General features: G+C 44.8%; 1 protein-coding gene across 1 annotated transcript in view; it reads right to left on the bottom strand.

Annotated features, from left to right (window-relative positions):
- Positions 1 to 833: 833 nt before the first annotated feature.
- MORC2 (MORC family CW-type zinc finger 2) overlaps positions 834 to 27,731 on the bottom strand; it is a 46,750-nt gene continuing 19,852 nt past the window's right edge. Inside the window, exons 9-25 of the mRNA XM_010006467.1 lie at positions 27,004 to 27,083; positions 21,788 to 21,870; positions 20,781 to 20,866; positions 18,225 to 18,365; positions 17,572 to 17,726; positions 13,683 to 13,811; positions 12,365 to 12,470; positions 8,100 to 8,232; positions 7,688 to 7,762; positions 7,185 to 7,565; positions 6,662 to 6,793; positions 6,503 to 6,557; positions 4,005 to 4,146; positions 3,495 to 3,686; positions 3,307 to 3,400; positions 1,928 to 2,116; positions 834 to 1,029 (exon numbers count right to left, since the gene is read on the bottom strand). Of these exons, the coding sequence (XP_010004769.1) occupies positions 961 to 1,029; positions 1,928 to 2,116; positions 3,307 to 3,400; positions 3,495 to 3,686; positions 4,005 to 4,146; positions 6,503 to 6,557; positions 6,662 to 6,793; positions 7,185 to 7,565; positions 7,688 to 7,762; positions 8,100 to 8,232; positions 12,365 to 12,470; positions 13,683 to 13,811; positions 17,572 to 17,726; positions 18,225 to 18,365; positions 20,781 to 20,866; positions 21,788 to 21,870; positions 27,004 to 27,083 (2,242 nt within the window). The 3' untranslated portion in view covers positions 834 to 960. The remainder of the gene's footprint in view (positions 1,030 to 1,927; positions 2,117 to 3,306; positions 3,401 to 3,494; positions 3,687 to 4,004; positions 4,147 to 6,502; positions 6,558 to 6,661; positions 6,794 to 7,184; positions 7,566 to 7,687; positions 7,763 to 8,099; positions 8,233 to 12,364; positions 12,471 to 13,682; positions 13,812 to 17,571; positions 17,727 to 18,224; positions 18,366 to 20,780; positions 20,867 to 21,787; positions 21,871 to 27,003; positions 27,084 to 27,731) is intronic.

The raw sequence follows: 27,731 nt of genomic DNA, 5'->3' as shown, positions 1-27,731 counted from the left end.
AGGACCAGATGTGAATCAGTGATTCACAGTAGGGCACTTCAAAGGCTCCAAATTCCAGAACTCTAGTGAAATTACCTGGAAGAGTAAGTTGATCAAAGCAAAGCAAACAGATTGACAACAGAACAGAGGGTCACTTTATTTTCAGCTGGTAAAGGAGTTCTTCTGCCATTGCAATTGGGTCTCAAAGAAACAGCAGCAAAATTGGGCAATAAAGTAACTGCTAGAAAAGAACCTCAACTTCAGCTTTCTGTCTCGGACAATCACAGCCCACTGCGAGCACCTCAAGTCATCCTCTTCTAAACGGTGACAACTCCACCTGCATATGGAGACCTCATATCTGGGAATCTCACTGCACTGGCAATCCCCTGCCATCAACTTCCTCAGAACGACCGAGATTTCACCCCCTCCGCTCATGCTCATGCAGGGACTGTGTTTTGATCTCCACTATGAAGCTCAGATTCCTGACTTCACTTTCTCTAGCCCAAGTTCAGTATCTTGGAAGTGTAAGTACTGATCCCCCTCTTCTGTAACTCAAGGCTTATTTTTAAGTTGCTGCTAGGTTCTTACTTAAGACAACCTGCTAGGCAGGATGTTCTGGTCTTCCAGGTTTAGTATATTAATATATCCCAGATGCAAAAAAACACTTTAACCTCACTAAATACACAGCAACTCTACCATCCTGTCAGGCAGAGTTCCTATTTCTTTTTAAAATAAATATTTATAAACAAAGGGAAGAGATTCAGAGAACTACAATGTTAAAAGTTCTGCTGCCAACAGCACAAATGGCTTTTTAATGTAAAGTCACAGGAACAAGCTGTACACTGAAGCTGTACACAACTGAAGTACTGTCCAAAAACCTTCTCTCTTCATCAGCTGTCACAGTCCTCCACGGCAGGAATCCACATCACCCAGCACAGCAACCAGCTCCTCTGTACTTCTGTAGGACTTTGCTAGGGCTGCTCAATCTCCTTTCGTGATCAGGTCCTCGATATATGCATCCAGTTCATCATCTGTATTAATATCAATATCCTGAAACCAAAAGCATAAAAAATAACAGTGAAAAGTGAATCTTGAAGACCAATGCAAGAATGGACAAGACAGAGCACATCATCCTCTGCAAGGCTGATAGTGACCAGCCTTTACACCACAACTTCCAGCACTCTCCAGCTGCATCTGCTGTGAAAGCACCACCAGCTTTCCTTGCCAGAGCCTAATGGACAACCAGAGCCTGGAAACCAGTCAGCACTCGATGCTCAAACAATGCACTCAAACAATAGATTTACTGTGCTGATCAGGGTCAAGTTAGGTTTGTTGTTTTTTTTTAGCTTTAACACAGTTTCCTAGCAGTGAGCAACTGCTGCCATTTGCTTTCAGTAGCTTTTACATTGGGTGGTCTTAATTTTATTTGAAGTATTTTTTTTTATTCAAAGTTTATTTAATTCATGCTTTTATTCAAACATATATTTGCTATTTTAATTAAATACCTAATAGAATAATAAAGAAATAAATTTGACAGTGAAATTTTAATGTTAAGTATTATTTGTTTAAAGGTTTACATAGGGTTCAGAATCTACCAACACCTTTCTGGCCAAGAAGGGGGAAAAAACTCACTGCTTATGCCCAGGGAAATTTTCCTGCAGTCCCATGTTTCATAGCAGAAAGCAGAAAACAAACAGAAGTAGTGCACTGTGTACATGACATGAAAAATCCATCTGTGAAAATTACCACTCCTCAGGTTCCCCAAAGCCTGGAGCCCCAAAGGCACCAACAGCAGCAACTGCTCCTCACAGTCTGAGCCCAAGTTGCACCCAATTGAGAAAGAACTGAAGCCCAGTTAAACACTGGATCAAAACATCTCAAGTGCCTGAAGGGTCTAAAGAAGCTTGCTACTTGGGCAGCTCAGATTTCACTCCCCTTCCTCACCCACCTCTTGCACTTTCTGCAGAAGGGCCACTATGTTAGTCCTCAGCTTCTGCAGCTTCTCCTCTGTTTCCTTCAGCTTTCTCTCTGAGTCACGGAGGTTTTCTTCACAGGCTTTGGCCCGGGCATCAGCACGTGTCTGGTATGACTTGCACAGGTTCTGCAGGCCTACCTCATACTGTTTGAAATATTCTTTCTGTAGAAGACAAAACACAAGAGATGAAATGTTAAGAAGCAGCACGAAGCATCAAGAAAACCCCAGCAGTCACAGCCCATAGAACAGCACAAGTACCAGTACCACCAGCCTACAACCATGCCCCGCAGGTCCTGCCTGCAGTCATTACCATGCTCACATTTACATTTCTGATTTGCATACTTCAGGCAGCACAAAGGTCACACAGGTTCTCACATTCCTCAAAGATCAGAACTGCAGAAAAGAACTGCAACAAAAGCCACCTGAATTCAGATTAAAGATGCAGCATGTTTTTAAAAGCCTAAAATCACAATTATGCTGTAGAAAGATCTGACAGCCTCTGTATGCAGTGAGTTTCCTTAGCATAGACCACCCATCCAACACAGCTTATTACTACTGGGTAGGAATATCTACACTGGCAGAAAGCTCCAAACAAGACCAATGTGTCCTGCACAAGCAGCAGGACCAGTAACTCAAGCAGATACCTGAATTAACAGAGAGAAAAAAAGAGACTGCCAACATACACATTGCAAGTGAGGGAGTAGGGTACTTTGAAGACTACCAAATAAGCAGTGGCTTTTGTCATTTGGTCAGCTGTAGGTGGCTTTCATAATCTACAGATGTCTCCTGAAAAGGTCTGCCTTTGTGGTGTGGCAGAGAAGAGAGAAGTCAGAGAAGCCAGTACCATTTCTCTGCATTTCCGCCTGCACTGGACCTTCCATTATTACCACACAAATACTGGTGCAGGCTCAACCCCATCTGTTCCTTGCTCAAACAAATGGAGGCCCCACCAAAAGCCTTAAGATGTACAGCTGACTCACAAGCAGTTAGCTTGCTCAGCTGGAGGGACATGATGGGAGTTGGCTTCCATGTTCTCCCATTTTTTAGATTGCCTCTGCATAGGTTAGATTCATAAGGTTGAGGGCAAAAGCTGAACAGCAATAAACAAGAAGTTACAATAGTAGCAGCCAACAGCTCTCCCACACACATGTTATTTAAAAAATGCTCAGACAACAACTGTCAAAAAACCTAAGTCAGAGGTGCTCATTCTTTTTCTTAGCTACATTATTCTGCTAAGGATCCAAATAACCCTTTCGAGGGTGTGATCTTGCATCAGCAGGATGCATATTTGTCATAAGACTGGACCATTTGTGGGGAAAAGTCCCAAACCTTTTGAGAAATATTGAACTCACCAAGGGAAATGCCAACAATCCTTCTGAGCTCATGGAACTCAGCTCCTTCTTGGAGATAGGAAAATTCGGAGGTAAGAAGTACCGCAAACAATTTCTGTGCAGGAAAGAAAACCATAAAGCCAGAGTTGGAGTTTAAAAGACTAAAGATACCAGACTGCAGGAGCTCACAAGAACTGCAGTGAACCCACCGAAGGATCTGAACTAATAAGTCTACTGTTTCTTGGCTGCTGCTGGGACCTGTGGTGTCGGGTTCAATTCTGACACAGTCTGAGGTAGAAGGTTCAGCCACAACAACTTCCTCTTCCTGCTGTGTATCTGGAGCTTGGTACTCAGGGGAGGGAGGCTTCATCAACCTCACATCTTCGCTGCCCTTCTCTACCCTGAAAAAAATTATTAAGAGAAAGTGAGATATATTTTTTTAGATTGGCCTGAAACACTGTTAGCTTTATCAGAACCTCTACCCAGCTGCTACTGAGACCTCTAGATCACACCACAGCTGCCTCTGCAGGAAGACCACATCAAAGTGATGGACAGACTGTATGGATTCTGTCATGCTCACTCTTTCAGAAGCATCTGGACAGTCCTGAACACACACATAGTCCCTGACATATTTGTCTTCAGCATCTGTGGAAGTGCAATGGGGTCTTCCTCCTGAAAGCAAACCAAGCCTCCAAAATCCCATAGCTAGAGATAGTTACCAGCGATCCCTTGGTGTCGTGTCTGTAGGAACATAGTCAAACTTCACTTTCCAGCGTACCGCACGCTTGCCCGTCTCCACAGCTGTGACACGGCCTGTGAACCACTCCTTGTTCACACGCACTTCCACATGCAGCCCTTTATCTGCAACGAGGACAACAGTCAAGATGTTTGCAAACATTCAGATGCTAGAGAGCACATTCTGTGTCATCTCTGGAGAAGAAAGCCACTCTCAGCAGGCAGCAAACCTAAACCCTTGGAAATTCCTTCCCATGCTACGTGAACCATAAAAACACTATTGTCACACAGTGTTACTCCTACTTAAAAAAATTAGGATGCAAGCAAATAATCTGGCATTTTTAGACAGAAGGTTTCTCCTGTACTCCAGGCTCTTTAGGAACAAGAAGAAATGTCCTGCTCTGGCAGAAGTGCCATGCTGGCACATCCTTCCTGGGGTCACTTGGCCCCTCTTCTCTCCCAGCAGCACAGCAGGTCTAGATACAGTTCTCAGCACCTCCCAGCTAACACAGATGCAGGAGCCATTCAGTTAGGAAAGGTGAGCATGACATCAGTCTGCACCACGCAGCCAAGCATCACATCCATGAATGTGATGCAGCCCTCAGACTACAGACCTTCCAATGCCACATCTGCATTCTGTCTAATCGAGGTGTTCCTGGCCAAAATGTTTCATGTGAGTTAGAGTCACAGAATCACAGAATGGTCATGGTTGGAAAGGACCTCTGAGATTACTGAGTCCAACCATAAAAAAAAACAACAAAAAACAAACAAACAAAAAAACGCAGAACCACATCACAAAATCAAAATCCCCACAAACACCCAATCTACAATCTCGACCACTAGAGCATGCCCTGAAATTCTGCATCTACAGGTTTCTTGAAGATATCCAAGGATAGTGACTCAAACACCTCCTTGGGCAGGCTGTTCCAGTACAGGGTAATGAGGTCCCTCCTCAGACTCTTCCAAACTAAACATCCCTCAGCCATCCTCGTATTACTCGTTTAGATCCTTCACCAGCCAGGGGGACACGCTGGACACGGTCCAGCACCTCAATATCCTTCCTGCAGTGAGGGGCCCAGAACTGCACACAGTGCAGCCTCACCAGTGCCCAGCACAAGGGCATGATCACCTCCCTAATCCTGTTGGCCACACTGTTCCTGCTGCAGGCCAGCGTGCTGGTGGCCTTCTTGGCCACCTTGGGCACACTGCTGGCTCACGTTCATCTGGTTGTTAACCAGCACCTTTTTGCACTGGGCAGCTCTCCAGTTGCTCTTCCCCATCAGGCCCCATAGACTTATGTGTGTCCAGGTGCAGATGCAGATCATTAACTACTTCCTCCTGGATTATGGGGGGGTTGTTCTGCTCTCCATCCTTATCTTCCAGCTCAGGAGGCTGAAGACCCTGGGAGTAGCTGGTTTGACTATTAAGGACAGAGGCAAATAAGGCATTAAGTATCTCAGCCTTCTCCTCATCCTCAGTTGCCATGTTGCCCCCTGCATCCAGCAAGGGTTGGAGATTCTCCCTGGCTCTTTTTATTGTGGATGTATTTATAAAAACTTTTTTTGTTGTTCCTTGTGTTAGTGGCCAAGTTGAGCTCCAGCTGGCCTTTGTCTTCCTAATTAGTTACCGGTCCCTTCTTCCAAAGGTGGTACACCCTCTTTTTTTCGTAAGTCCCAGCAAAAGCTCCCTGCTCAACCAGGCTGGCTGTTTTCCCCGCCCTTTAACCTTGTGAGATATGGGGACAGCTGCTGCTGGGCCTTGAAGATTTCCTTCTTGAAGAGCATCCAGCCTTTCTGGACCCCTTTGCCCTTCAGGACTGTCTCCCAAAGGACTCTTTCAACCAGTGTCCTGGTTTAGACAGGCTAAAGTCCTCCCTCTGAACTTCAGGGTGGAGATTTTGCTAACCACCGTCCTTACACCACTAAGAATTGAAAACTTAACCATTTATAGAATCACTGAATCATAGAATCACCAAGGCTGGAAAAGACCTCTAAGATTATCAAGTCTAGTCTACGACCTAACCACCACATCAGCAAGACCATGGCACTAAGTATGATCATTTAGTGATCGCTAAGCCCAAGATGGTCTCCAACCACCAGATCTCCCACCAGTCTTTCTCTGTTGTGTGAATAGGAGGTCCACGTACCAATTGTGTCAGGAAGTTACCTTCCACACACTCAAGGAACCTCCTAGCCTGCCTTCTCTCTGCTGTGCTATATTTCTAGCAGATGTCCAGTAGGTTGAAGTCCCCAGCCAGAAGAAGGGCTGGCGAGACTTTAGCCAGCCACTTATAGAATGTTTTATCTGCTTCCTCGTCTTGTTTGGGTGGTCTGTAACACTTTGGGGCTTAGGACACAAATTTACACTAATTCTTATTTTAAAAAGCTCATTAATGAAATCACGTTTAACTAGTGAGTCAAGTTCTGCAACAGTTCTTTTCCAGGGTTAGGTACTGGAGGCAGTTCAAAGGTTCATTTCTCACCTTTCTGAGCTTTCTTCAGTTCTGCCAGCTCTTCTTCCCCAGCACTGTCAGTGAGCTGTGAGCAGAGAGAGCTCGGATTAGCTGCCTCCTAACAAGATTATCAACACTTGAAAAATACCTTCTGCTGGGGAATCAGTGCACTCTCACCTCTACCACCACCTCACCAGAATCCTTTTTCTCCTCTTCCACTGCCACAAATTTGCCTCGTTTTATCTTCTTTTTGTGTTCCCCCTCTTCCTCAGACCCATCCTCTGTAGTGTTGTTCAAGGTCCTCTTCCTGGTGGTAGAGGCCTGTAGGAAGCAAACAAGCTCTAACTATAATTCCAGCATGCTACCAACCAAAAACTTCTTTCAGCCAAATTAAAGAAAAAAAAAAATGCTTAGCATCCAGTGTTCATTTGATAGTTAATTATCTTTTCCAGAAGGTTTTAGCAGGTGCTACAAAATCATGAAAATGTCCACCCCACCACACCACACTCTTTCTGTCTGGGAAAATGGTCTGGTGTAACACAAAGGAGAGGAAACAAGTCTTTGTGAGTGGTGATGAATGGCACCCTAAGCCAAAAGTAAAGTCCTCTTGTCTGGCATAGGGACTACAACACAACTCCCATGTGACACAGCAAGACAGGCTGTGCAGAAGAGCAGTTTAGGAGCAGACAGTTCTCATCCTGTTGGGTCTCACCTGTGGGCATTTGACAATTGCAGTTTTCTTTAGTGCTGGCACTTTGGGAGCTTTTGAACTGGGTGTCTCACGTGAACGTTTGGGGTTCTGCAGGACAGTACAGGGTGGTTTCATTGTTGTAGCTGGTTTGGCAAGAGTTTTTAAAGTGCTATTAAACTTCCCATCTGTCACTTTGTGCTGGTATGTCCTGGAAGTGCTGGCCTCCTCTTTGGAGAGCGCGATTGCCAGTTTGGGAGTGCTGATATCCGGCCAAGCTGAAGAGCTCTTCTTCAGCTGACTGATGGACTTGGGAAGAGGTGTAGGTGCTGGTGGTCTGCTGGGAGCATTCTTGATTACATCAGGTAAAGGTGGAGATCGCGGGCGCTGAGGTCGGGTCTGTGACTGGGTGTTCTGAGACAAGTGAGGGTACAGAGACAGAAAGGACAGAAAAGTCAGGCACTGCTTTCCAGAGCAGCTGAGGATAGCACAGAAGAGTACAAAGCCTACAGCAGTATCCCATTTACCTCCCTTGCAGGCCGTGTGGTCACTTCCAGAGGCAGCTTCTTCAAGTCAGCTTGACATCGGACTGGAGTGGTTTTCTATTAAAACAAACAAAAAAATAAATCAGAAATGACATCCTTAAAAGCTGTCAGGGCCTGCCTGCGCCCAGCCCAGCCAACAGTTTTCCACTTTAAAAACAGCAATTGCAAGAAGGTGTGTTCATGAGACATCCCTTCATCTGAACACCTGCAACCACTCCAATATTCCCAGAAGAAAATTAAATGCAAATTTGTATTTTGCTAATAAAAGGAAGCCCTACCCCATGAAGGAGCATAAGTGGCATTAGAGGCTGAGATAGACATGACTCAGCATCAGCCATCTTCACTAAAACATCCCTCAAACCTGATGTGCTTAGCTGGATACCTTAAGATTTACCTGTAGAGATTCCAGCTTTTCCTGCTGCTGGCGAATTTTCTCTGTCAGTTGTTTCTGCTTTTCCTCCTGTGTTTTCAAGTCTTTCTTCAGAGTTCCCAGTGGCACCTTCTGCTTCTGCTCTGGTGCTTCACATCTAGCATGAAGGAAATGTGAGAAACCTCAGCATAGAGAAGAATCTGCACTGTCTCACACACACAGCACTGTCCCTATGTCTCTATGTCCCATGCAGCAGTAAAAAACCCTGTTAATGGCAAAATAAACATTTAATATGTTTATGAAAAACATGCATGATTTAAGGATCAAAAGCACAGTTGTTACCACGCAAGCTAGGTATGCAGCTGCAACTGGTTTTCTATATGGTTTTTGTACTCCAGACTTTTACAATTTTTCTTCCTACCAACTTATGTCTTCATAGCAATTCCTCTTTTTACAGACCTCCTTTCCATTTAGAAAGGAAACTCATTACCAGTAACCTGCAAGTAAGGCATCATCTACATGAACCTTCCAACAGAAGATGCACTTCACCTTGTTGCCCGAGGCCACAAAGTTTTCCTTTGCAATATTTCTGAACTATGTGCATTCCTCATCCTGTTCAGCTTATGGCCTACAAAACACTACCAAATATCCTACTTCCTCAGATCCTCTTAGATGCAGAATCCTGAAGGAGTCTGAGAGAGAGGAAGAGAACATAGGCAGGGAACACATCAAAGTGGACTAGTAGCACCATCTGGCTGAGCAGCTGGCTATCAGTATTGCCAGAAGGAGTCGGGACTGAGGGGTTGCCAGGCTCATCTTCTGTCACATAACTGAGTCCTGAACAAACACATGAGAATCAACCCCTTCAAGGCAAAACCATGCAGGGGTGGTGTGAGATAGCAAAGCAGCACCCAGACAACTCTTGCACAATGCAACAGATCCAGCTGATCCCTGCAAAATGTGAGCTTGACAGACAGAGTGGATCACACAGAGTTCCAAGAAGCTGATTTTATTAAGAACCTGCCCAATGATAGGATGTCCCCCAGTTTCCAAGATACATACTGTGATAAGATTTGTCAGTGGAAAGGAACACAAGGAGCAATTTCTCCATCAGCCTCTTCTCAGCTGAAGCACTGCAGAGGCCTTTTCCATAGAGCAGTTAATTCCTCAGCTAAGAAAGCATCTGTCATCACTGCAAAATGGCTGCCTGACACCAAAGCTGCAATTCCCAAAGATAAAGCTGAACAAGTGGCATCATATGCAAGTTTCCCAGCAAAGAAATGTCATCTCCTGTGCCACTGCATGAACTGAGGCTGAAACCACTGCTAAGCTGTACCTTAGAACACAAGTATAAGAGAGTCCGTTAGTTCTGTCAACAGGAAAAAATTAAGATATGAGATTCAAAACCATAGATTGCATTACTGGAGGCAGCAAGTCAGAAAAAAGGAATAATCTTTGTAGTTACAATAGTCTGCAACTCACCACCAAAACTCTGGTGATGCTCAAGGAGCTCTGAGCCAGAGAGTCATCTTCAGCTGCTGTTTCAGCCATGAGTCCAAATAAAAGGCTAAAAAGAGTCAGTTGTACATAAACTGACATATAAACAGAGTCAGTTGGTGGGTCAGTACACTCATCTTCGTACTAAGCTCCACTTCTGACTCTATTCCTGGGCAAAGAGGCTCTGCTCTGTGTGCTCATACATGCATGGGGGGCTGAGTGCCACCAGCTGGAGTGAGACCATTGGTTTCAGGGGCTTCTGTGCATGGGTGCCAGCAGCTGCAGTGACTGCAGGTGCACACAATGTGTGAGTCATGTCAGTTCAAATGAGCCAGCAAGGAGGTAGCCCAGGAGTAAGGGGAGGCGGTGTCTACAGGCAAGACTACAGGAGCTGACTGTTGGAGAGACCAGGGAGTCCTGCCCGACTGCTAGGGAGGGGCATGGGGGTGGAGGCAGAAGGTACCTGGGAAGAGCAAGGTGCAGATGCACTACAGGATGGACTGCATGCCCATGATGACACACTGGGAGTACTGTAGTGTGTATGTGTTATCTACATTCACATGAGATCCGCAACCCTCACCCCCTGGGGCTGCAAGCCTTGGGCTTCATCTATCTCAGTGCATGAATTCAGAGGGACAGGGATTCAGAGGCTAGATACAGACATATTTCCACTAATGGTCCTTGATCCTGACCAGCCAAGAGAAAAAAAAGATGAGGCTGCTGGTGTGGTTTGCACCAGTGCTGTGAATGTCTGTCTGTGTCCATCACCGTGGCCAGACATACACACACATGTGGCCTGTCTGTGTTTGTGTGTGTGTCTATCAGCAACACATTCCCAGCCTTGCTACTGCTTCCACCTGGGGGGCTGGAGATGTGGCAGCCTCTTCCTGGGCTTGCAGATTCAGTCCTGCCCAAGAATCACAGAAGAGTTTGGGTTGGAAGGGACCTTGAAGATCATCTAGTTCCAACCCCCCTGCATGGGCAGGGACACCTTCCACTAGACCAGGTTGCTCCAAGCCCCATGCAGCCTGCCCCTGAACACTTCCAGGGATGGGGCAGCCACAGCTTCTCTGGGCGACCTGTGCCAGTGTCTCAACACCCTCACAGGAAAAAATTTATTCCTAATGTCCAACCTAAATCTATCCTCTTCCAGTTAAAAACCATTACCCCCTGTCCTATCCCTACACAGGCTGCTATAAGGTCTCCTCAGAGCCTTCTCTTCTCCAGGCTGAACAGCCCCAACTCTCTCAGCCTGTCTTCATAGGAGAGGTGCTTCAGACCCTGGATCATCTTCATGGCCTCCTCTGGACTCGCTCCAAGAGCTCTATGTCCTTCCAGTGTCGAGGGCTTCAAAACTGAACACAGTACTCCAGTCTCTGAAGCTCCACACCAGGACACAAACACACAAAGCAGCAGGAACACTAGCACTGCTATTCCTTCAGTGACAGTTGCCAAAACAAAGAAGACAGAAAATCAGTTATTTGCCAAATATCAACAGAAATACTTTTTTGTAGCTGTTTCAACCACAGATGTTAAAATTTTTATTCCAATTAAAAGTTATCACCTGGTCTTATTCCCTTTGTCTACAAGCCAAGGCACCTGAACTGCAGTGGAGCAGCTTCTCTCCTTACACAGCAAAGGCAAGAATCAGCTTCTGGCAGTGCTTCTTTCTACAGAGCATCAGCAGCCAAGAATTGTCTGCCTCATTAAAATAACTGACTAGATTCTACCTATATTTTATAACTGTGAAACATGAGGTTGGTAAATACATCAATGTGTTGCTCCCTTGAGTGTGCAAAATGTCATTCCTGGGCTCACTGCAACTCAGAGATGTTGCTGCCGTTTGCATGTATAATGTTTTGGAGCAATCAAGGCAATTACAAACACCCCTCTGAACACACCACTCACAGCCCGCACTTAGGACTACTCTTCTATTGCTGTCTGTGCTACCTACGTTAAAATTAACATGCACAAACTAAGGCTACAATCACATTTCCAGTGGCAGTGCAGAAAAACTATAAAGGAACTTAATTTAACCAAATCACTGGTTGAAGTTGGAGGGGGCTCTGAAGGTCACCTGTTCTAACTCCCTGCTCAGGTGGGGCCACATGGAACTGGCTGCCCAGTTTGATGTCCTGGAGTATCTCCAAGGATGGAGACTGCACAACGTCCCTGGGCAATCTGTGCCAGGGCGTGGTGACAGGGAAAAAGTGTTTCCTGATGTTCAGAGGGAACCTCCTGTGTGCCATTTTTGTGCCTCTCGTCCTGCCAGCAGGCATCACTAAGAAGAGCCAGGCTCTGTTCTCTTTGCAGCCTGCCTTCAAGTATTTATATCCACTGATAAGATCCCATTGAGCCTTCTCTGCTCCAGACTGAACAGCATGTCCTGATGCCTGGGGTTGTTCCTCTCCAGGGGCAAGACTCTGTGGTTCTCTTGGTTGAACCTCATGAGATTCCTCTTGGCCCATTCCACCAGCCTGTCCAGGTCCCTCTGGATGGGATGCACAACCCTCCAGCACATCAGCCACTCCTCCCAGTTTTGTCTGACATACAAACTTGCTGAGGGCGCACTCTAATTTGTAATATTGCACAAATGCCCACCAACATGTCAGCTCCAAATACACACATCATCACTACTTTTTTCAGACTGTGAGCACAGCATAAAAACTGTCTAGTCCTCCAGAACTACTGTCTAGTCCTCCAATTGTTCTCAAAGAAAGATAACTGGAAAAAAACCCAAATGTGCAGATAAAGTATGCTGCAGAAAAGTCTTTATAATACCTGATTCTTACCTGTCTTGTTCAGGATCAGGGTTCATAGAGCACACCCAGCTATCAGGGTAATTCTTCTCCACTGAACTCAGCTGGAATGGGAGAGTCCTCCATTTCAAACATACATCTGTTAGACAAACACTTCAGAAGTCAGAAATGTACAGCCTGAACCACAAAATAATTTTGTTCCATAGCATTTCACAAGCCCATTTAATGCCCTAAAACCATACCTATTTCCAAAGTATATCCACAACAGTAAGTTGACACTGAGTCAACTGTTGCTTCATGCTCACAAAATGCTTGGAGAAAGACCTCAAATTTTGTACAAGGCTTCCATAACAACAATCTGATGAAAACAATACTAGAGGACCTCACACTCACTGCAATGACAGCACGTACAGACCAAACTGCACAGCCAGTCCTGAAACCACTGCTCATCTCAGAAGTCAAGTTTTCTCTTACTGATGTCAACACAAAACAAGTCAGAGATTTATCCACTAAAAAAATCTCAAACTAATCTAATAATTTTTAGATGAACCAGGAAGCCAGATTTGGCTTCCAGAGCATTGCCTGCCTACCAGGAAATCAATAGCTTACAAAAATCAAGTTTTGACAAGAAGATGTCAACAGCAGAGGACAAAAAGAATGACAGAAATGTCCCTCCAGTTTGGGAGGAACTTGGAAAGGACTGAGAAAACCGTCAAGGCAGGAGAGCCTTACAAAATAATTCCACAAGACTGGCCTTACATTTCTTGCCACATCCTCATCCCCAAGTCCTGTAGGTAAAATTAGTTCAATGGAGTTTGGTGTCCCTCTACTTCTTAGTGTCTGAAGTGGTTGTGCTGAGATCTCCCTTACCCCAGTGAGGGTTTAGCCAGAGCTGTTTAGAGGTGCACAGAAGAGAACTTGAATTAAAAATGAAAGTCAACTGTAAACGGTTCCCTTCTGTGCTCACACGTTCTACAGATTAGCAGGTGAGTACATTAGAAAAAAGTTACTTGGCCATTTTCCACTGCCTACAGCGAAGTTGGGATGGGTGGCTTTGGCTGGGCCCAGCTCATATGAAGTTTTAAGCACATTACTACCGGCCACACCTGTCCTGTTCTGTAAGGGCACCTGAAGTGCATCACTGTTAGTAAATCACAGGAAAAGAACCTTATGCCAAGATAGCAAAGTGTACCATCAAGTGCAGACAAAGGCAATTCACAGGACACAAGCCCTAGAAGCAGATGATGATCCCAAAACTCAGCTGAAATCTCCCACCCATGGAGCTGCCCCCTAAGTATAGCCAGGAGTCCCTTCTCCCTTCCCCAGGGAGGCCCAGCCTGGTTGGACGCACCGCACTGAATTGTGGTAGGGATCTCCATGGCTCTCCGGCGTTTGTAGCGCAGTTCACTAGATGGAGGCTGGTTCCAGTTTGCTGACAAATACCCAAATTCATCCCAGAACTTGATGATACCTCTCTGGGCTGGAAAACAAACAAGCTGCCACTCAGTATGGAGCCATTACCACAAAATTCACCATCTGCACTCTTGGCTGCCCTCCCCCTTAGCTATCTGCTGGCCACCAAAGGTCCCCCTTCCAGAATTTGAGAATCCTTATGGTTGGAAAAGACCTCTAAGATCACCGAGTCCAGCTGCCCATCCAGGAGACAAAAACACCAAACCATCAAACACTAACACAACACCACCCACCATGCCTACTACAGCATGTCTTGAAGTGCCACATCTACATGCTTTTAGAATACCACCAGGGATTGTCAGGTGACTCCACCACCTTCCTGGGCAGCCCATTCCAGTGTCTGACTACTCTTTTGGTAAAGAAATTCTTCATAATATTCAGTCTAAACCTTCTCTGCCACAACTTCAGGCCATCTCCTCTAGTCCTATGGTTACTCACCTGGGAGAAGAAGCCAATGCCCACCTCACTACAACCTCCTTTCAGGTAGTTGTAGGAAGCAAAAAACTCTCCTCCCCTTAGCCTCCTCTTCTCCAAACTAAACATCCCTAGTTCCCTCAGCCTCTCCTCACAGGACGTGTTCTCCAGACCCTTCACCAGCCTGAGGGCTCTTCTCTGGACATGCTCCAGTACCTCAATATCCTTCCTGTAGTGAGGGACCCAGAACTGCACACAGTGCTTGAGGTGCAGCCTCACCAGTGCCCAGCAGAGGGGCACCATCACCTCCCTGGTCCTGCTGGCCACATTGTTCCTGATGCAGGCCAGGATGCTGGTGGCCTTCTTGTGGCCACCTTGGGCACGCTGCTGGCTCACGTTCATCTGGCTGTCAACCAGCAGCCCCAGGTTCCTCTCAGCTGGGCAGCTCTCCAGCCACTCCTCTCCAGTCCTGAAGTAGTGTGGAGGGTTATTGTGGCCCGAGTGCAGGACCCAATATTTGGCCTTATTGAAACTCATAACATTGGCGTTGGCCAATCCAGCCTGTTCAGGTCCCTCTGTAGACCCTTCCTACCCTCTAGCGGATCAACACCCCTGCCCAATGTGGTGCTGTCTGCAAACTTACTGAGTTGCACTCAATCCCCTCATCCAGACCATTGATAAAGATGTTGAACAAGACTGGCCCCAAAACTGAGCCCTGAGGGACACCACTGGTGACCAACCCCAACTGCATTTGATCCCATTTACAAGTCTCTGGGTTCAGCCATCCAGCCAGTTTTGTACCCAGTGAAGAGTCCACTTATCTAAGCCATGATTCACTAGCTTCTCCAGGAAAATGCTGTGAGAGATGGTGTCAAAGGCCTTACCAAAGTCCAGGCAGACAACGTCCACAACCTTTCCCTCATCCACCCAGTAGGTCACCTGGTCGCAGAAGGAAATCAGGTTGGTCAAGCATGACCTGCCTTTCCTGAACCCATGCTGGCTGGCTGTGATCCCCTGGCTGCCCTGCATTTGCCAAGTAAGCTCACTCAAGATGAGCCTCTCCATGATCTCTCCCAGTCAAGCTGACAGGCCTGTAGTTCCCCAGATCCTCCTTTTGGCTCTTCTGGTAGATGGGTGTAACCTTGGCAAGCCTCCACTCTCCTGGGACCTCCCCTGTTAGCCAAGCCTGTTGATAAATGATGGAGAGAGGCTTGGCGAACTCCTTCACCAGCTCCCTCAGTGCATCCAGCCTCATTGACATTTCAGTGTCCAGGTGCCATTAGAACGTCCTTAACTGCTTCCTCCTGGATTATGAGGGGGTTGTTCTGCTCTGTCCTTATCTTCCAGCTCATGAGACTGGATACTCTGAGGGTAACTGGTCTGACTGTTAAAGACTGAGGTAAAGAAGGCATTAAGTATCTCAGCCTTTTCCTCATCCTTGGTTGCAGTGTTCATCCTGCATCAAATTAAGGATGGAGAGTCTCCCTAGCTCTCTTTTTATTGTTAATTGTCCTGGGTTGCACCAGGATGAAGCCAATTCTCCTTTCACTGACTTTTTTTTCCTTCAGTAAGCTTTCTTTTAACTAGCAGCAGAGCATTCCAACTAAGACTGGTAACAGTGGAATGTTTTTCTAACTGCTGGATCTTCAAGGTCACATCTTTACTCTGCTGGCTCAGACATTACGGGGAGATCTCTGACCTCCCCGTAGGAGGCTGAGTTAGACAGACAGCAAAACTGGCCAGAGAGATTCCATTCCATAGAGCTATGTAAGCTCAGAGGATGGTCAGAGATCACGGAAGATAACTTCCTTCCTTCTTCTTCTTCCCTTCTCCTCCACCCATGGCCGGCGTCCGGGGAGGACTCTGTTCATCCCTCACCATGGACCCCCAGGCTCCAGCTCTCCTGACCCTCCTCACTCTGCGCTTTGTCCAGCAGCAGCTCCGGGATTTCTCAGGACTGTTCGCAGCTTAGGAGAGTGTTGTGGTGTCTTGGTTTGAGCCAGGATGAAGCCAATTTTCCTTTTACTGAATTTTTTTCCTTCAGTAAGCTTTCTTTTAACTAGCAACTGTGTGTTCTTCTAAAGCTGATAAGACAGTGGAATGTTTTTCTAATTACTGAGGCTTCAAGGTCGCACCTTCACTCTGCCGGCTCAGACACTGCAGGGAGATCTGTGACCCCCCCGTAGGAGGCTGAGTTAGACAGAGAGCAAAACTGGCCAGAGAGATTCCGTTCCATATATCTACGTAAGCTCAGAGGAAGGTCAGAGATCACAGAAGACAGCTTCCTTCCTTCTTCTTCTTCCCTTCTTTTCCGTCCATGGCCGGCATCCAGGGAGGACTCCGTCCATCCATCACCGTCGACCCTTAGGCTCCAGCTCTCCTGACCCTCATCACTCTCCGCTCTTCTCCAGCAGCAGCTCCGGGATTCCTTGGAACTGTCCAATCTGAGGGGAGTGCTGCAGGAGTTGCTGGGGGTGGGGGGAGGCGAGAGGCTTTTGCCCATACCTGACTATATATCTGTATATAATTGTATATATTCTTTTATATCATTCATTAGTGTTTTAATTAAAGCTGTGTAGTTTAGTTTTCAATCCAGCCAAGTCTCTCTCTTTTTCTCTCTCTCCTTCCCTACCTGGGTGGGGCAGGGAGGGGATCAAGAGCATTGTTGTCGGACCTGAGTCAAACTGTGACATGTGGGAATTGCTGGGGTGGGGGGAGGCGAGAGGCTTTTTCACATACCTGAACACATTTGTATATAATTGTATATATTTTCTTCTATCATTAGTGTTTAATTAAAGCTGTGTATAGTTTTCAATCCAGCAAAATCTCTCTCTTTCTCTCTCTCTCTCCTTCCCTACCTGGGTGGGAGGGGAAGGGGACTGACAGCACTGCTGTCGAACCTGAGTCAAATGGTGACATTAATGTAGTTGTAAAGACTTTTTTTTAATCATCCCTTATCACAGCAGCCATATCGATCTCTAGCTGGGCTTTTGCCTTTCTAATTTTCTCTCTGTATGGCTTCACAAGATCCCTGTACTCTTGAGTTGTCTGCCCCTTCTTCTCCTTTTTTTGCCCAGAGTCCCACCAGGAGCTTCCTGTTCAGCCAGGCCAGTCGTCTTCCCCAACACTTCGTCCTACGACACATGGAGACAGGCTGCTCCTGTGCTTTTAAGATTTCCATCCAGCCTTCTTGGACTCCTTTGCCCTTCAGGATTGTCTCCCAAGGGATTCTCCCAACCAATGCCCCACAGAGGCCGAAGCCTGCCCACTGGAAATTCATGGTGGAAGTGTTTGCTGATCCCCATCCTTACTTTACTAAGAACTGAGAACTGCTAGTTGTGAAGCTTCATTACCTATAGCAACATCCTTCCAATACTGAGCCAAATGCTCTCCCATGGCCTTCAGCAAGTGTCGATACTCTTTGGCATCAGCGAAGTCTTGTTTATTATGGGTTGGCTCCAGAACCAAATAGGGCACATCCACAACGCCTACCACTCCACCACATGCCCTGGAAGATGGACAGAGTCACAAATATCATTAAACTACTAGGTTGTTTTTCAGAAAAACTATATTGAAAATACCAGATTTCACACACACATTCACCCACCCATTCCTGCAGCATTACTTGTTTTAATTCACTATTTCTCAAAATCAGATATGCAAAGAATTAAGGGGGGCCCAAATCTTTGTATTTGTTTTCAAGACCTGTTCTCCCTGTCCTTAGAAAGAGGAAGTATTGCTACCAGCAATGCCTGTATTGAGCACAAAAGCCTCATACTGCTGCAGATATGACCAAAATCTGTGTAGAGAACTTTCTAACAAGAAAAAAGGTGAACATTTGCCAATATTAAAATACAATGTATGTGTCAAAATTCAAATTAAAGGCTACAAAACCAGTAAGTCTCATGTTCATGAAGAATGATCAATGCAGAGCAAGGTTCTTGCACGGGCTAAGTTATATGTAGGTACATGCCAAGCTTAAGCAAAGAGATTGCTGAGAACTCACATGCCACCTTCCAGCTGTGGGCCCACCTTCTCATACATCTTGATCAGTCTACTGCAGTTATAAATGAACATGCCATCCAATTCACGCTGCTCAATGTTTACACCAAAGATAAAATTCAATTCTTTGGGCTCCTTCAGTGCTCTGCAAGAGAATGAAACAAGAGCCTCAGAGATGTTGAAAATAAAACTAATTATTTGCTGTTATTAGACAGAAGATATGAAATCCAGCAGCTTTGAGCACTAACTTGTTTACTAACACCTGTCCTGTAGTCTGCTATTTCTAAAAACCATAAATGTGCATTACAAGCAAACTAAATATAAAAACTTTGCAACAGAGACACCAGGCAGGACAGTATCTGCTCAGATAATCTAATAATTTGGATTTTTTTTCCTTCAGGATTGCATTCTGATTTTTATTTCAGATCTGCTTAAAAAAAATTAACTAGTTTTATGAAAGTACTTTTAGGTACAGACTGGTCCTCTCCAAGCTATTTTGGTTTCTATTTTCCATTTGTAGATGGCAATAAAGCACGGAAATTAAGATTTTGATACAAAACTATAGTCTTGGTATTAAAAATCTGGGGAAGTTCTCATAATTACAAGTCTTACAATGCTTAAAATTACTCTAGGTTTGAAAGCTGGGAGATACAACCCACAGCCCAAGCAGAGTTTTTTTCCTGGAGATGACAGGATAGCAATTTGCATGATTTCTACTTTTATCTGTGCAGCAAATGAATTCAACAGAAGTTGGGCTCAAGTATGTTTATGAGCACATACAGATTTCTGAATCTCAATCTTTGATTAACAGGAATTGTATCTTCTGCAATCCAGAAAGCCTCAAGAGATTTATATATCTGTGTTATTAATCAAACAAAATCCCCATGTTTCACAAGCAGAACTATAGCTCTTTAATAGACTTAATTAAGTAGATTCCACAGCTTCCATTAAATCCATGCTAAAGGATTTATCATAATGAGGTTCTTCAGTTCGAAGCTATCATCAAAAGTGAGGTCCAAACTTTTAAATATTGCAAGGCACAGTCTATACCATTGTCCTACCAACCCCTCTGATTTTTTATTACTTCCTGTATTTTTCCCCCCCCGCATCAAATTCTTAGCACTTAAGTGCTTTACCTCAATTAGGAATTTAACTTCTCAAAAAGTGATTAGTTGAAGATAGTGGAATTCTTTAAAATGATCTGTTGACTGTCTCTAAATACCAGAATATCATATTCTTTGATTCTATGATGATACTAAAAGAAACTGAGCTGTGCCTGCATGAGCACTGCACAATAACAATCTGCAGATATAAGCTGTAAGTCTTTCTTAACAGGCGAGCATATCAAAATAATTCCCTGTAATAGATTAACTTCATGTTTATTTTCTGCTTAAAGTCATCCTCTTCCCTGCACAGGTGTATAGGTACCAGGTAACACACCTTCTTTTAAAACATATGACTAAAATAAGTTACTAGGAAAACACCTGGATTAGCAGCTTCCAGTAATTTTAAACCTAAACCTTTGCCAAGAGGTGTTTTGAACACTGCCAACATAGAACTTGGGATAGAACATTACACTTTTCTTCTCAGGTCATCCAGGTGGACAACTGTGATTTGAGAGCATGAGTAGGTGTGGCAAAACATCCATGTCAGGGATTCATTTTCTTTTTCTAACTTCTGGGAGAGGATGTAGAGCCTTGAATTTCAAGTAGCAATGTGTACTCACCTACTGAAAAAAAAACAGCTGAAGAAAACAGTTTCTCACAAGAGTTCCTGCATTCTTCAGACCACAGATCTAGCACTTTTAAAATTAAAGCTGCATTTATTTATTTATTTTTAGCATTTTAAGATTCATTAGATCGCTCTCTGGCAGCAAGTTTGGCATAGTTCTGACCTGAACAGCCATGTAAATTAGCATGCAAAACAATGAGGTGGGAACAGAGACCTGGTATATACAAATCCCTAACTTTCCCTAACTTTCTCAGACTCCGCATTTGTTTTAACAGCATTTGTTCCTGCTTGCAGCTTCATTCCTGAAATGTGTATGACAAATTTGCAAAAAAAACTGTATACAAAGAGTGAAATACTTCTGGGAGTACATTGGCAGTGAAATTAATTGCAGCCAGAGCTGACCTAGAACAATGTCTTGGGATTTCACAGCACTGACTATAACTGAACACAGCAAGTTTGAAAAAAACATCTCTACAACTCTAAAAGCCATTTCACTATAACTTGCTAACATTTGTTTGCCTTCCCGAATCCTACCTGCAGATGAAAAAGCAAAAGAGTGAAAAAAGCTGATGTCAAAACCAGGTAAATATCTACAGAGAACAAGCCAAATCCAAAGACATACTTCAGCAAGTAAGAGGGGAATAGAAGCAACCAGAACAGACTGAGCAAACTCGATCCCCTTCGTTTAACAGCCAGAACATATAGGATGCCCACAAATATTTAAGCTTTGAGCTGAACTGCTCCCTCACAAGCAAAGTGGGAGGGACAACTGCATATGTGGAGTGAACAGCCTGGAAAATTCAAGAGCTCTGAACCACTCTTCACTCACCTCTGCTTTGCATCCTTGATCCTTTTTTTGACATCAGCCTCCCGGCGCATCGTTATTGCAGAGTTTTGGACCTGACGTAGCATCACCTGCAAACAGCCATCACACAGTAAAACTGCTGCAGTGAAACTCATGAAATTAACTCACTTTTATGTCTTTTTCTTTTTTCCACCTTCAAGAAGATGTCAGAAATATTTTAAATGTAAAGTATTAATAAATAGTGGAGGGTGACAACAAGCACACTTACACATTTAGGGCAGCACTTGTTGCTAGGTTGTTTAAGCAGCTACCAAGTTGCTTGGAAGAAACTATCTTAATGTAATTAACTGTTTAAGGTAATTGAAACCAGAATGTAAGGGAAGGGAAGCACTGGGCAACAGCCAGAGTACTCAAATACTGTTGATTCCATCAGATGTCCATGGGAAATAGAGAGATTTGAAGCTAGTATCACTTGCTGATCCACCTGGCGGCTCCAAAGTCCTCCTCCTACCCTGGCGGGCTGGGTCGGAGCCTTGCCTCCATCAAGGGCCACAGCCCCACAAGGATGAAGCAAACAGCTCCTCTCCAAAAACCCCTGCCCAAATGCTTTGGAGCCAGCTGCACAGGCAGGGAGGGGAAACAGCTGAAAAACACATCATTTTACTTCTGTTCAAATACCACACATTCTCTACGCCTTTTCAGCAAAGGTTGACATCAAATACAAGTGCCTGGAGGTTGGGGGCTGCCTTCCCACTCAGGATGTATTGGAGGTTGTGGACAGGGGAACATCAGCATGCTTCTCACCTGGGCTGGAAACCATGTGTAGGTGCTGAAGTAAGTCCAGTGGCAATGAGACCACAGACCTCCCTGAATGACGCTGGCAACTCAGGACCGACTTAAGTCACCACCTGCTTAACCCACACAGTGATTGCTAACACCGCACGCTGGCCAGGCAGTGCTGCTCAAAGCCAGAGCTCTCAATTTCCCCTCAGTGCCTAAGACGTGATGTGCTGCCAAAGCACAAGACTCACCCTGGACTCCCGTGTGAGATCCCCTCCCAGGCGTAGCTCAAGGGCACGGGCTTTACTCTCTGCCTCACGAGCCTTCTCCTCTGCTGAAACACAAGGAGAAACAGCACGTCACCCAGCCAGCACAGAGTTATCATAGAGCAGTCACCTGAGGAGGCAGATTTCCAGAAAGCCTTTGCTGGACGGACATGTACAAGGGGACAAAGTTAACACAAAAAGGTACAAAATAAAACCTTTCAGATGAGAAAGCACCACTGACATGGCATCTTACACCTGCTCAGAGGTCAGAGTCAGCACTGGCACAATAGCAGGTTAAAATTCAAAAGCATCTTTAAAGGGAGGATTCATGAGGAAGCTGTGAGGAACTGGAAGGAGAAAGGATGCAAGTGGCCTTGACTGCTCTGCCTGGAAGTATGAAGGCAGACAAAGGCTCTCACAAAACAAAGACTGAGTTCAGGCTTGAAAAGGGCTTACAAAGACAAGTTCTTGCAGAGATGAGGGGAAAGTATTACTCCTAGAAATGCATTTACCTTTGATAATTGCAAAATTTTGTTTGGAAAATAGACAAATCTGTGCTACACACAAAATAATATACAGTGTTCTGAAAACTACTAAGTTTACCACTTAAAAGAAATGCCCCTTTTCACTTCTCTCCCAAGTGACCAACAAGATTTCTTGGCAATAGATACAAATCACCCTCATACTGCTTAAGATTAATTAAATACATTTCATTTTCAGCTAGGATATCCCTTCCTAAAATTGAGATACAAGGTGCTTTGTTAAATTAGCACCATGTACCTTGCGTATGTGTGCTCTCCATCCAAAAGTGCACTGGCTACAACCCTGTCATGTTCCCTTTCAGGTCAGAAGCCTGTTCTGCTCACAATTGTACAAGAACTAGTTGAGTGAGTTACCTTCCTTCATTTCACAGGCTAAAACATCCATGGGGATAAATGTGAACTGGCAAATAATGCACTGCTTGAGCAGGTAAACTTAGCGCTGCAACTGCCAACTGCAAGCACCTGACTGGAGCACACTGCCCCACAACGCTCCCTGTGCTCACTTCCAAGCACAGAAATCTCAGCAACAGGATGCAGCAACACCACAGCCTGCAGGGACTGCAGAAGAGTTATAACAGAAATAAACTGGTACAAATAATGTATGATTGGAAATGTTCATATGCAAGATGACTACAAGAAATTATAAAACACAGATTAAAATAATGGCACACACTGCCAGGCACAGACACAATTTGGAAATGCAATGGATAGGTGCTGAGGGATGATCACAGAATCATAGAATGGTTTGGGTTGGAAGGGACCTTATAGATCACCCAGATCCAACACTGCTGTGTGGGCAGGGACACCTCCCACTAGATCAGGTTGCTCAGAGGCCCATCTATCCTGCCCTTGATACTTCCAGGGAGGGGGCATCCACAACTTCACTGGGCAACCTGTTCCAGGGTCTCACCACCCTCACACTAAAGAATTTCCTCCTAATGTCTAACCTAAAACTCTTCCAGTTTTAATCCATTACCTTCTGTCTTATCATAACATGCCCTTGTAAAATGTCCCTCCCCAGCTTTCCTGTAGCCCCCTTTCAGATACTAGAAGGCTGCTATAAGGTCTCTCTGGAGCCTTCTCTCTTCCAGGGTGAACAGTCCCAACTCTCTCAGCCTGCCTTCATAGAAGAGGTGCTCCAGCCCTCTGATCATCTTCATGGCTGTCTTCTGGACTTTCTCCAGGAGCTCCACATGTTGGGGGCTCCAGAACTGAGAACTCCAGACAGAGAACTCCAGGCAGGGTCTCACGAGAGCCGAGTAAAGGGGAGAATCCCTTCCCTTGACCTGCTGGACATGCTTTTGATGCAGCCCAGGACACAGCTGGCTTTCTGGGCTGCAAGTGCATAGTGCTGGTTCATATTGAGCTTCTCCTCCAACACCACCCACAAAGACCACCTCCTTCACGGTGCTGTTGATCCATTCTCCACCCAGCCTGTATTTGTGCATGGGACTGCCCCAACCCAGGTGCAGAACCTTGCACTTCGCCTTGTTGAACTTCTTGAAGTTTGCACAAGCCCACTTCTCAAGCCTGTCAAGGTAAGATGGTGTGGCTTGCACCAAGGCAAGGAGCAGCCTGCACCCCCTCAGCAGGAGGGCAGCAGCACAGCTGCAGCATAGCCTGTGAGCCAGCTCCACACCCTGCTCTCCCAACAGGGAAACAGACTGCAGCTGTGAGACACTTGAAACAAGGAAACACTGGAGGAGCAACCTTGCCTAATATTTACAGAGGATGAGGTAAGCAAGAAGATGACAGGATAATTACCAAGCACTTCTCCAAAAAGCAGCACTCATTTGACAGCCAGAAGGAATCCAGACTTTGTAGGCAGTGTTTAATAACCAGTATTCACTGTCCTCAATGCCACAGTCAGCATTATTTGTGGAAATGCACATTTCTGGAGTGTGCAAAGTATGGGAATATAAATAGGCACAGTCAACTTACTTAGATCATTACAATAAAAGTACCTTTCCTTTCTATACAGTGATAACTTTGACTTTTGTTTCACTAACTCCCACAGAAGCGTGCTCTCAGGTTCACAGCAGCTTATCAAGCATGTCACGACAGAACTGCACTGTGTGACCACCTTCACCAAGAGAAAGCTTGGCTAAATGTGAAAACACAAGGGGAGTTTGGAGACAGCTTAAAACACCTGGTTCATTTAAATCAAAGATTGTATGGTAGAAGCTGGTAAGCTAAAAACAACTATGTCTAAATGGAAGAACACAGTAATGACCCATAAGGGCACAGGTCAAACCTGCTCCACTAAGGTAATGACAACAGAGAAGGCATGGCTGACAGTGAACAGTTCAGTTACAAGACTGAGGGTTGAGGCCCTGATGGGCAAAGCTGAATGATGTCCAAGCAGGACTGTGAGTACACAGCAGCTAGAATCCACATCCATGTCCTCCAAGGGGACAACAGGCATGGCACACCCATGGCACTGCCAAGCAAGTCACTGGACGCACTAAAATACTCCAGACTACTACCCAGTGTAGGACACAGCTCTTAATGACCCACGTAAGTCCCCACTTTCTCTGTTTGTTTGCTTTTCCAATTTTGTAAGAGGATTTCTTGAAACCAGGCAATAGCCAGATGCCTCGATGCAATATTCAGTTTTGGTTCAGAAATACAAAGGCAGCATCTGATAGTCTTTCACAGCTACCTTACCCAGGAATGATACTTTTTTCTTGGGTCCATCCACTCACTTAAGGATCTAGATCCTACAGGTTATCACATGAGGCAGGAAATCAGTTTCAAGGGAACGAAGAATGGCTTTTGCTTATCTTGTATTTAATACATGTATGTATGCACTCCTGAGTTATAGCTCTTTTTGGTATGCCAAAGACATGTCACCAACAGTCATAGCTACCCATATACATATCATTAATTTTTTTCTTTCCCTCCATACAGCTCTTGTTAGGATATCATAAATTTTGGCTCAACAAGCTCATAAACTACTTCCAGAGACTCATCAATTCCTCAGTAGAGGTCTCCAGTATGATGGACTCTACCACATGCCTGGCAGCCAGCCACAGCATACTGGAACTGAGGTTAGCTCAGCTGAGACCAACCACTTCTCACAATACACCTGTAGGTTTGAAAGAGAAAACTGCAAGTCATTCTCTGGTGAAGATCCCTCTTAAGACCAATGTGCATCTTCAAGAGAACACGTATGCTGGAGAGGATAAGAAATTAATCTTTTCTATCAACAGAAGAACAAGAGAACTTGGTTGTTACAGATTAAATTATTTTTCCTAGAAGCAAAGAAATGAGAACTGGGATGTTGAAGCTGATGTTAACACTACAAGAATAGTTTGGCACCAGAGGCTTTAAGTGATCAAATCTTGCAGAAAACAGTCTGAGGTCTGCCATGAGTTTTCACCATGCTTTTCAAAGCTCTCTGCTCAGTACTCACTTCATCATCAGAGGCAGTGGGCTAACTTTGGTGATTAAAATGAGTTCATGTTTCCATGTCAATGGTATCTGTTCTTAACACTGGGACACTGAAGACACTAAAGCTCACCTTTTAAACACTGTGAGCGACTCATGAGCTGCTGTAAGAAAGAAGCCTCTCTGAATCATGCTCTTTGCACCTTCTTGAAGGAAATCCAAGTGTGTACTGAACACCTGCTTTGGCTATAGAACTCCATCTAAAAAATTAATTCATGTATGAGGATTGAGGCACAGGATAAAATCTACTTAAACTTAATCATTTCAAGTCAATCTTGTTACGTTGTACTTCATAAAGGAGGGACAGGGAACACAGCAATTCACACAATTTAATTTTGCTGCTTTGCTTTGGGCAAGGTCAAATTCAGGCTGCCCTTGATGACCCTGCACAGGACAGATGTGGCACCATCACTTGTGTATCTGACCACATGCACACATGCCTAGAGTAGCTCTCACACAGAGAGACAACACCTGCCTCTGACTGATTTATGAAATTGAATTATGAAACCTACCAGGAGATACAGATCAACATATGACTTCCAAGATTCCTCCTTCATTACACCATTTGCTCATCAAGGGTTGGAGAGATCACTTAGAATGTTAAATTTGTGCAAATTTAAGAAAGTCATATGCTATACTTATATGCTTACGTAATTTCTATATACTGAATATCCAATAATGTCAAACTGGTTTTCTCCTGAGGACTGCAGAACTCAGTAGAAATGGAGGATTAGACAGATAAAAGACATGTCATGATGGAAAAAAAAAACACAAGAGACAAAACAGGATTCCCTCGTACACCCAGATCAATCACTTAACATCAAGTGGCAGAATTTAACAACTACCTCAACAGGGAAGGAGCAGGAGAACAGAACCAAAAGCTAATGATATGCAAAAGGAGGGAGCAGAACTGTGGGGTAACAGGGCAGCAGACTCCTCAGGCTTCACATGGAGCACAGGCAGACAGCTGTGATTCAACGGGTGATTCTGTACATGTATTCTCCATAGGAAGTGGTCTTAGGAAAAAACGTATGTTCCTTCCATTGCATGAAAGTAAATCTGACTGATCTGTAGTCACTGTAATGACTTATCTCCTAAGCAACCATAATGATCGCAGAAGTGAGTAATTTCAGGTCATACCCAACACAGTAGTCTCTTTCAGTCCTTTCCTTTGCAAAATCAGAATACATGCATACCCCAAAGACTCACCTATCCTGGCCATGTGCTCTGCTTTCTTCACCTCTTGTTCTGCACGGGTCTTGAAACGGTTTGAAGTATATTTGTACATCCTGTGATGATCAAAACTTATTAATCAGCAAAATCAGAAGTAAGGTTAAGCAAGATTTCATCACTGTGTAAAAGAATAACGTCTCCACATGCTACTCTAAGCTTCTCATTAAGTAAGTGGAGAAGCAGGTTTATATACCAGGAGCTGGACATTTTTGGATGCAGCTAGGCAAAGAACTTTTTTAGTCCAAGATGCTTCAGTGTAGCTGCAATCACAATATACATTTCTGCATTAGCCAGTGGGGGTAAAATATATCCTCATTCTAGGAGGAAATCCCAAGGTTTAGAGGAATGACTTCTTCAGAAGCAGAAAGGAAGAGTAAATATATATGGAAAGCTTCTCAAAAAAATCCCATTACAGCTAAACAGCCCTTCCTTTCTTCAGCAAACAGCTGTCTGAAGGTGCAGCCTGACAGTGCCTATCTCCATTCAGGGCTCTTGTTCTCTTTCAAAGCCTCTATCTGGCAGAACAACACTCTGAATGGAGTTTCAAGTTCCAGCCCTAAAATTTCAGGACATTTCTGTGTGTTACATATTTGATTCATAACCTTGAAAACTGTGCTTGAGTTGCAGTGGCTTGTTTCACCTTCCCTGTATCATAACATGCCAAATGCAGATCACAATCTGCCTGACTACTGCAGAGGGAAAGA

The sequence above is a fragment of the Chaetura pelagica genome, unplaced genomic scaffold, assembly GCF_000747805.2.
Source record: "Chaetura pelagica isolate M959 unplaced genomic scaffold, ChaPel_1.0 scaffold301, whole genome shotgun sequence".
NCBI lineage: Eukaryota > Metazoa > Chordata > Aves > Apodiformes > Apodidae > Chaetura > Chaetura pelagica.
Note: the sequence above shows the minus strand (reverse complement) of the source record. Positions and strands in the feature narration are given on the sequence as shown.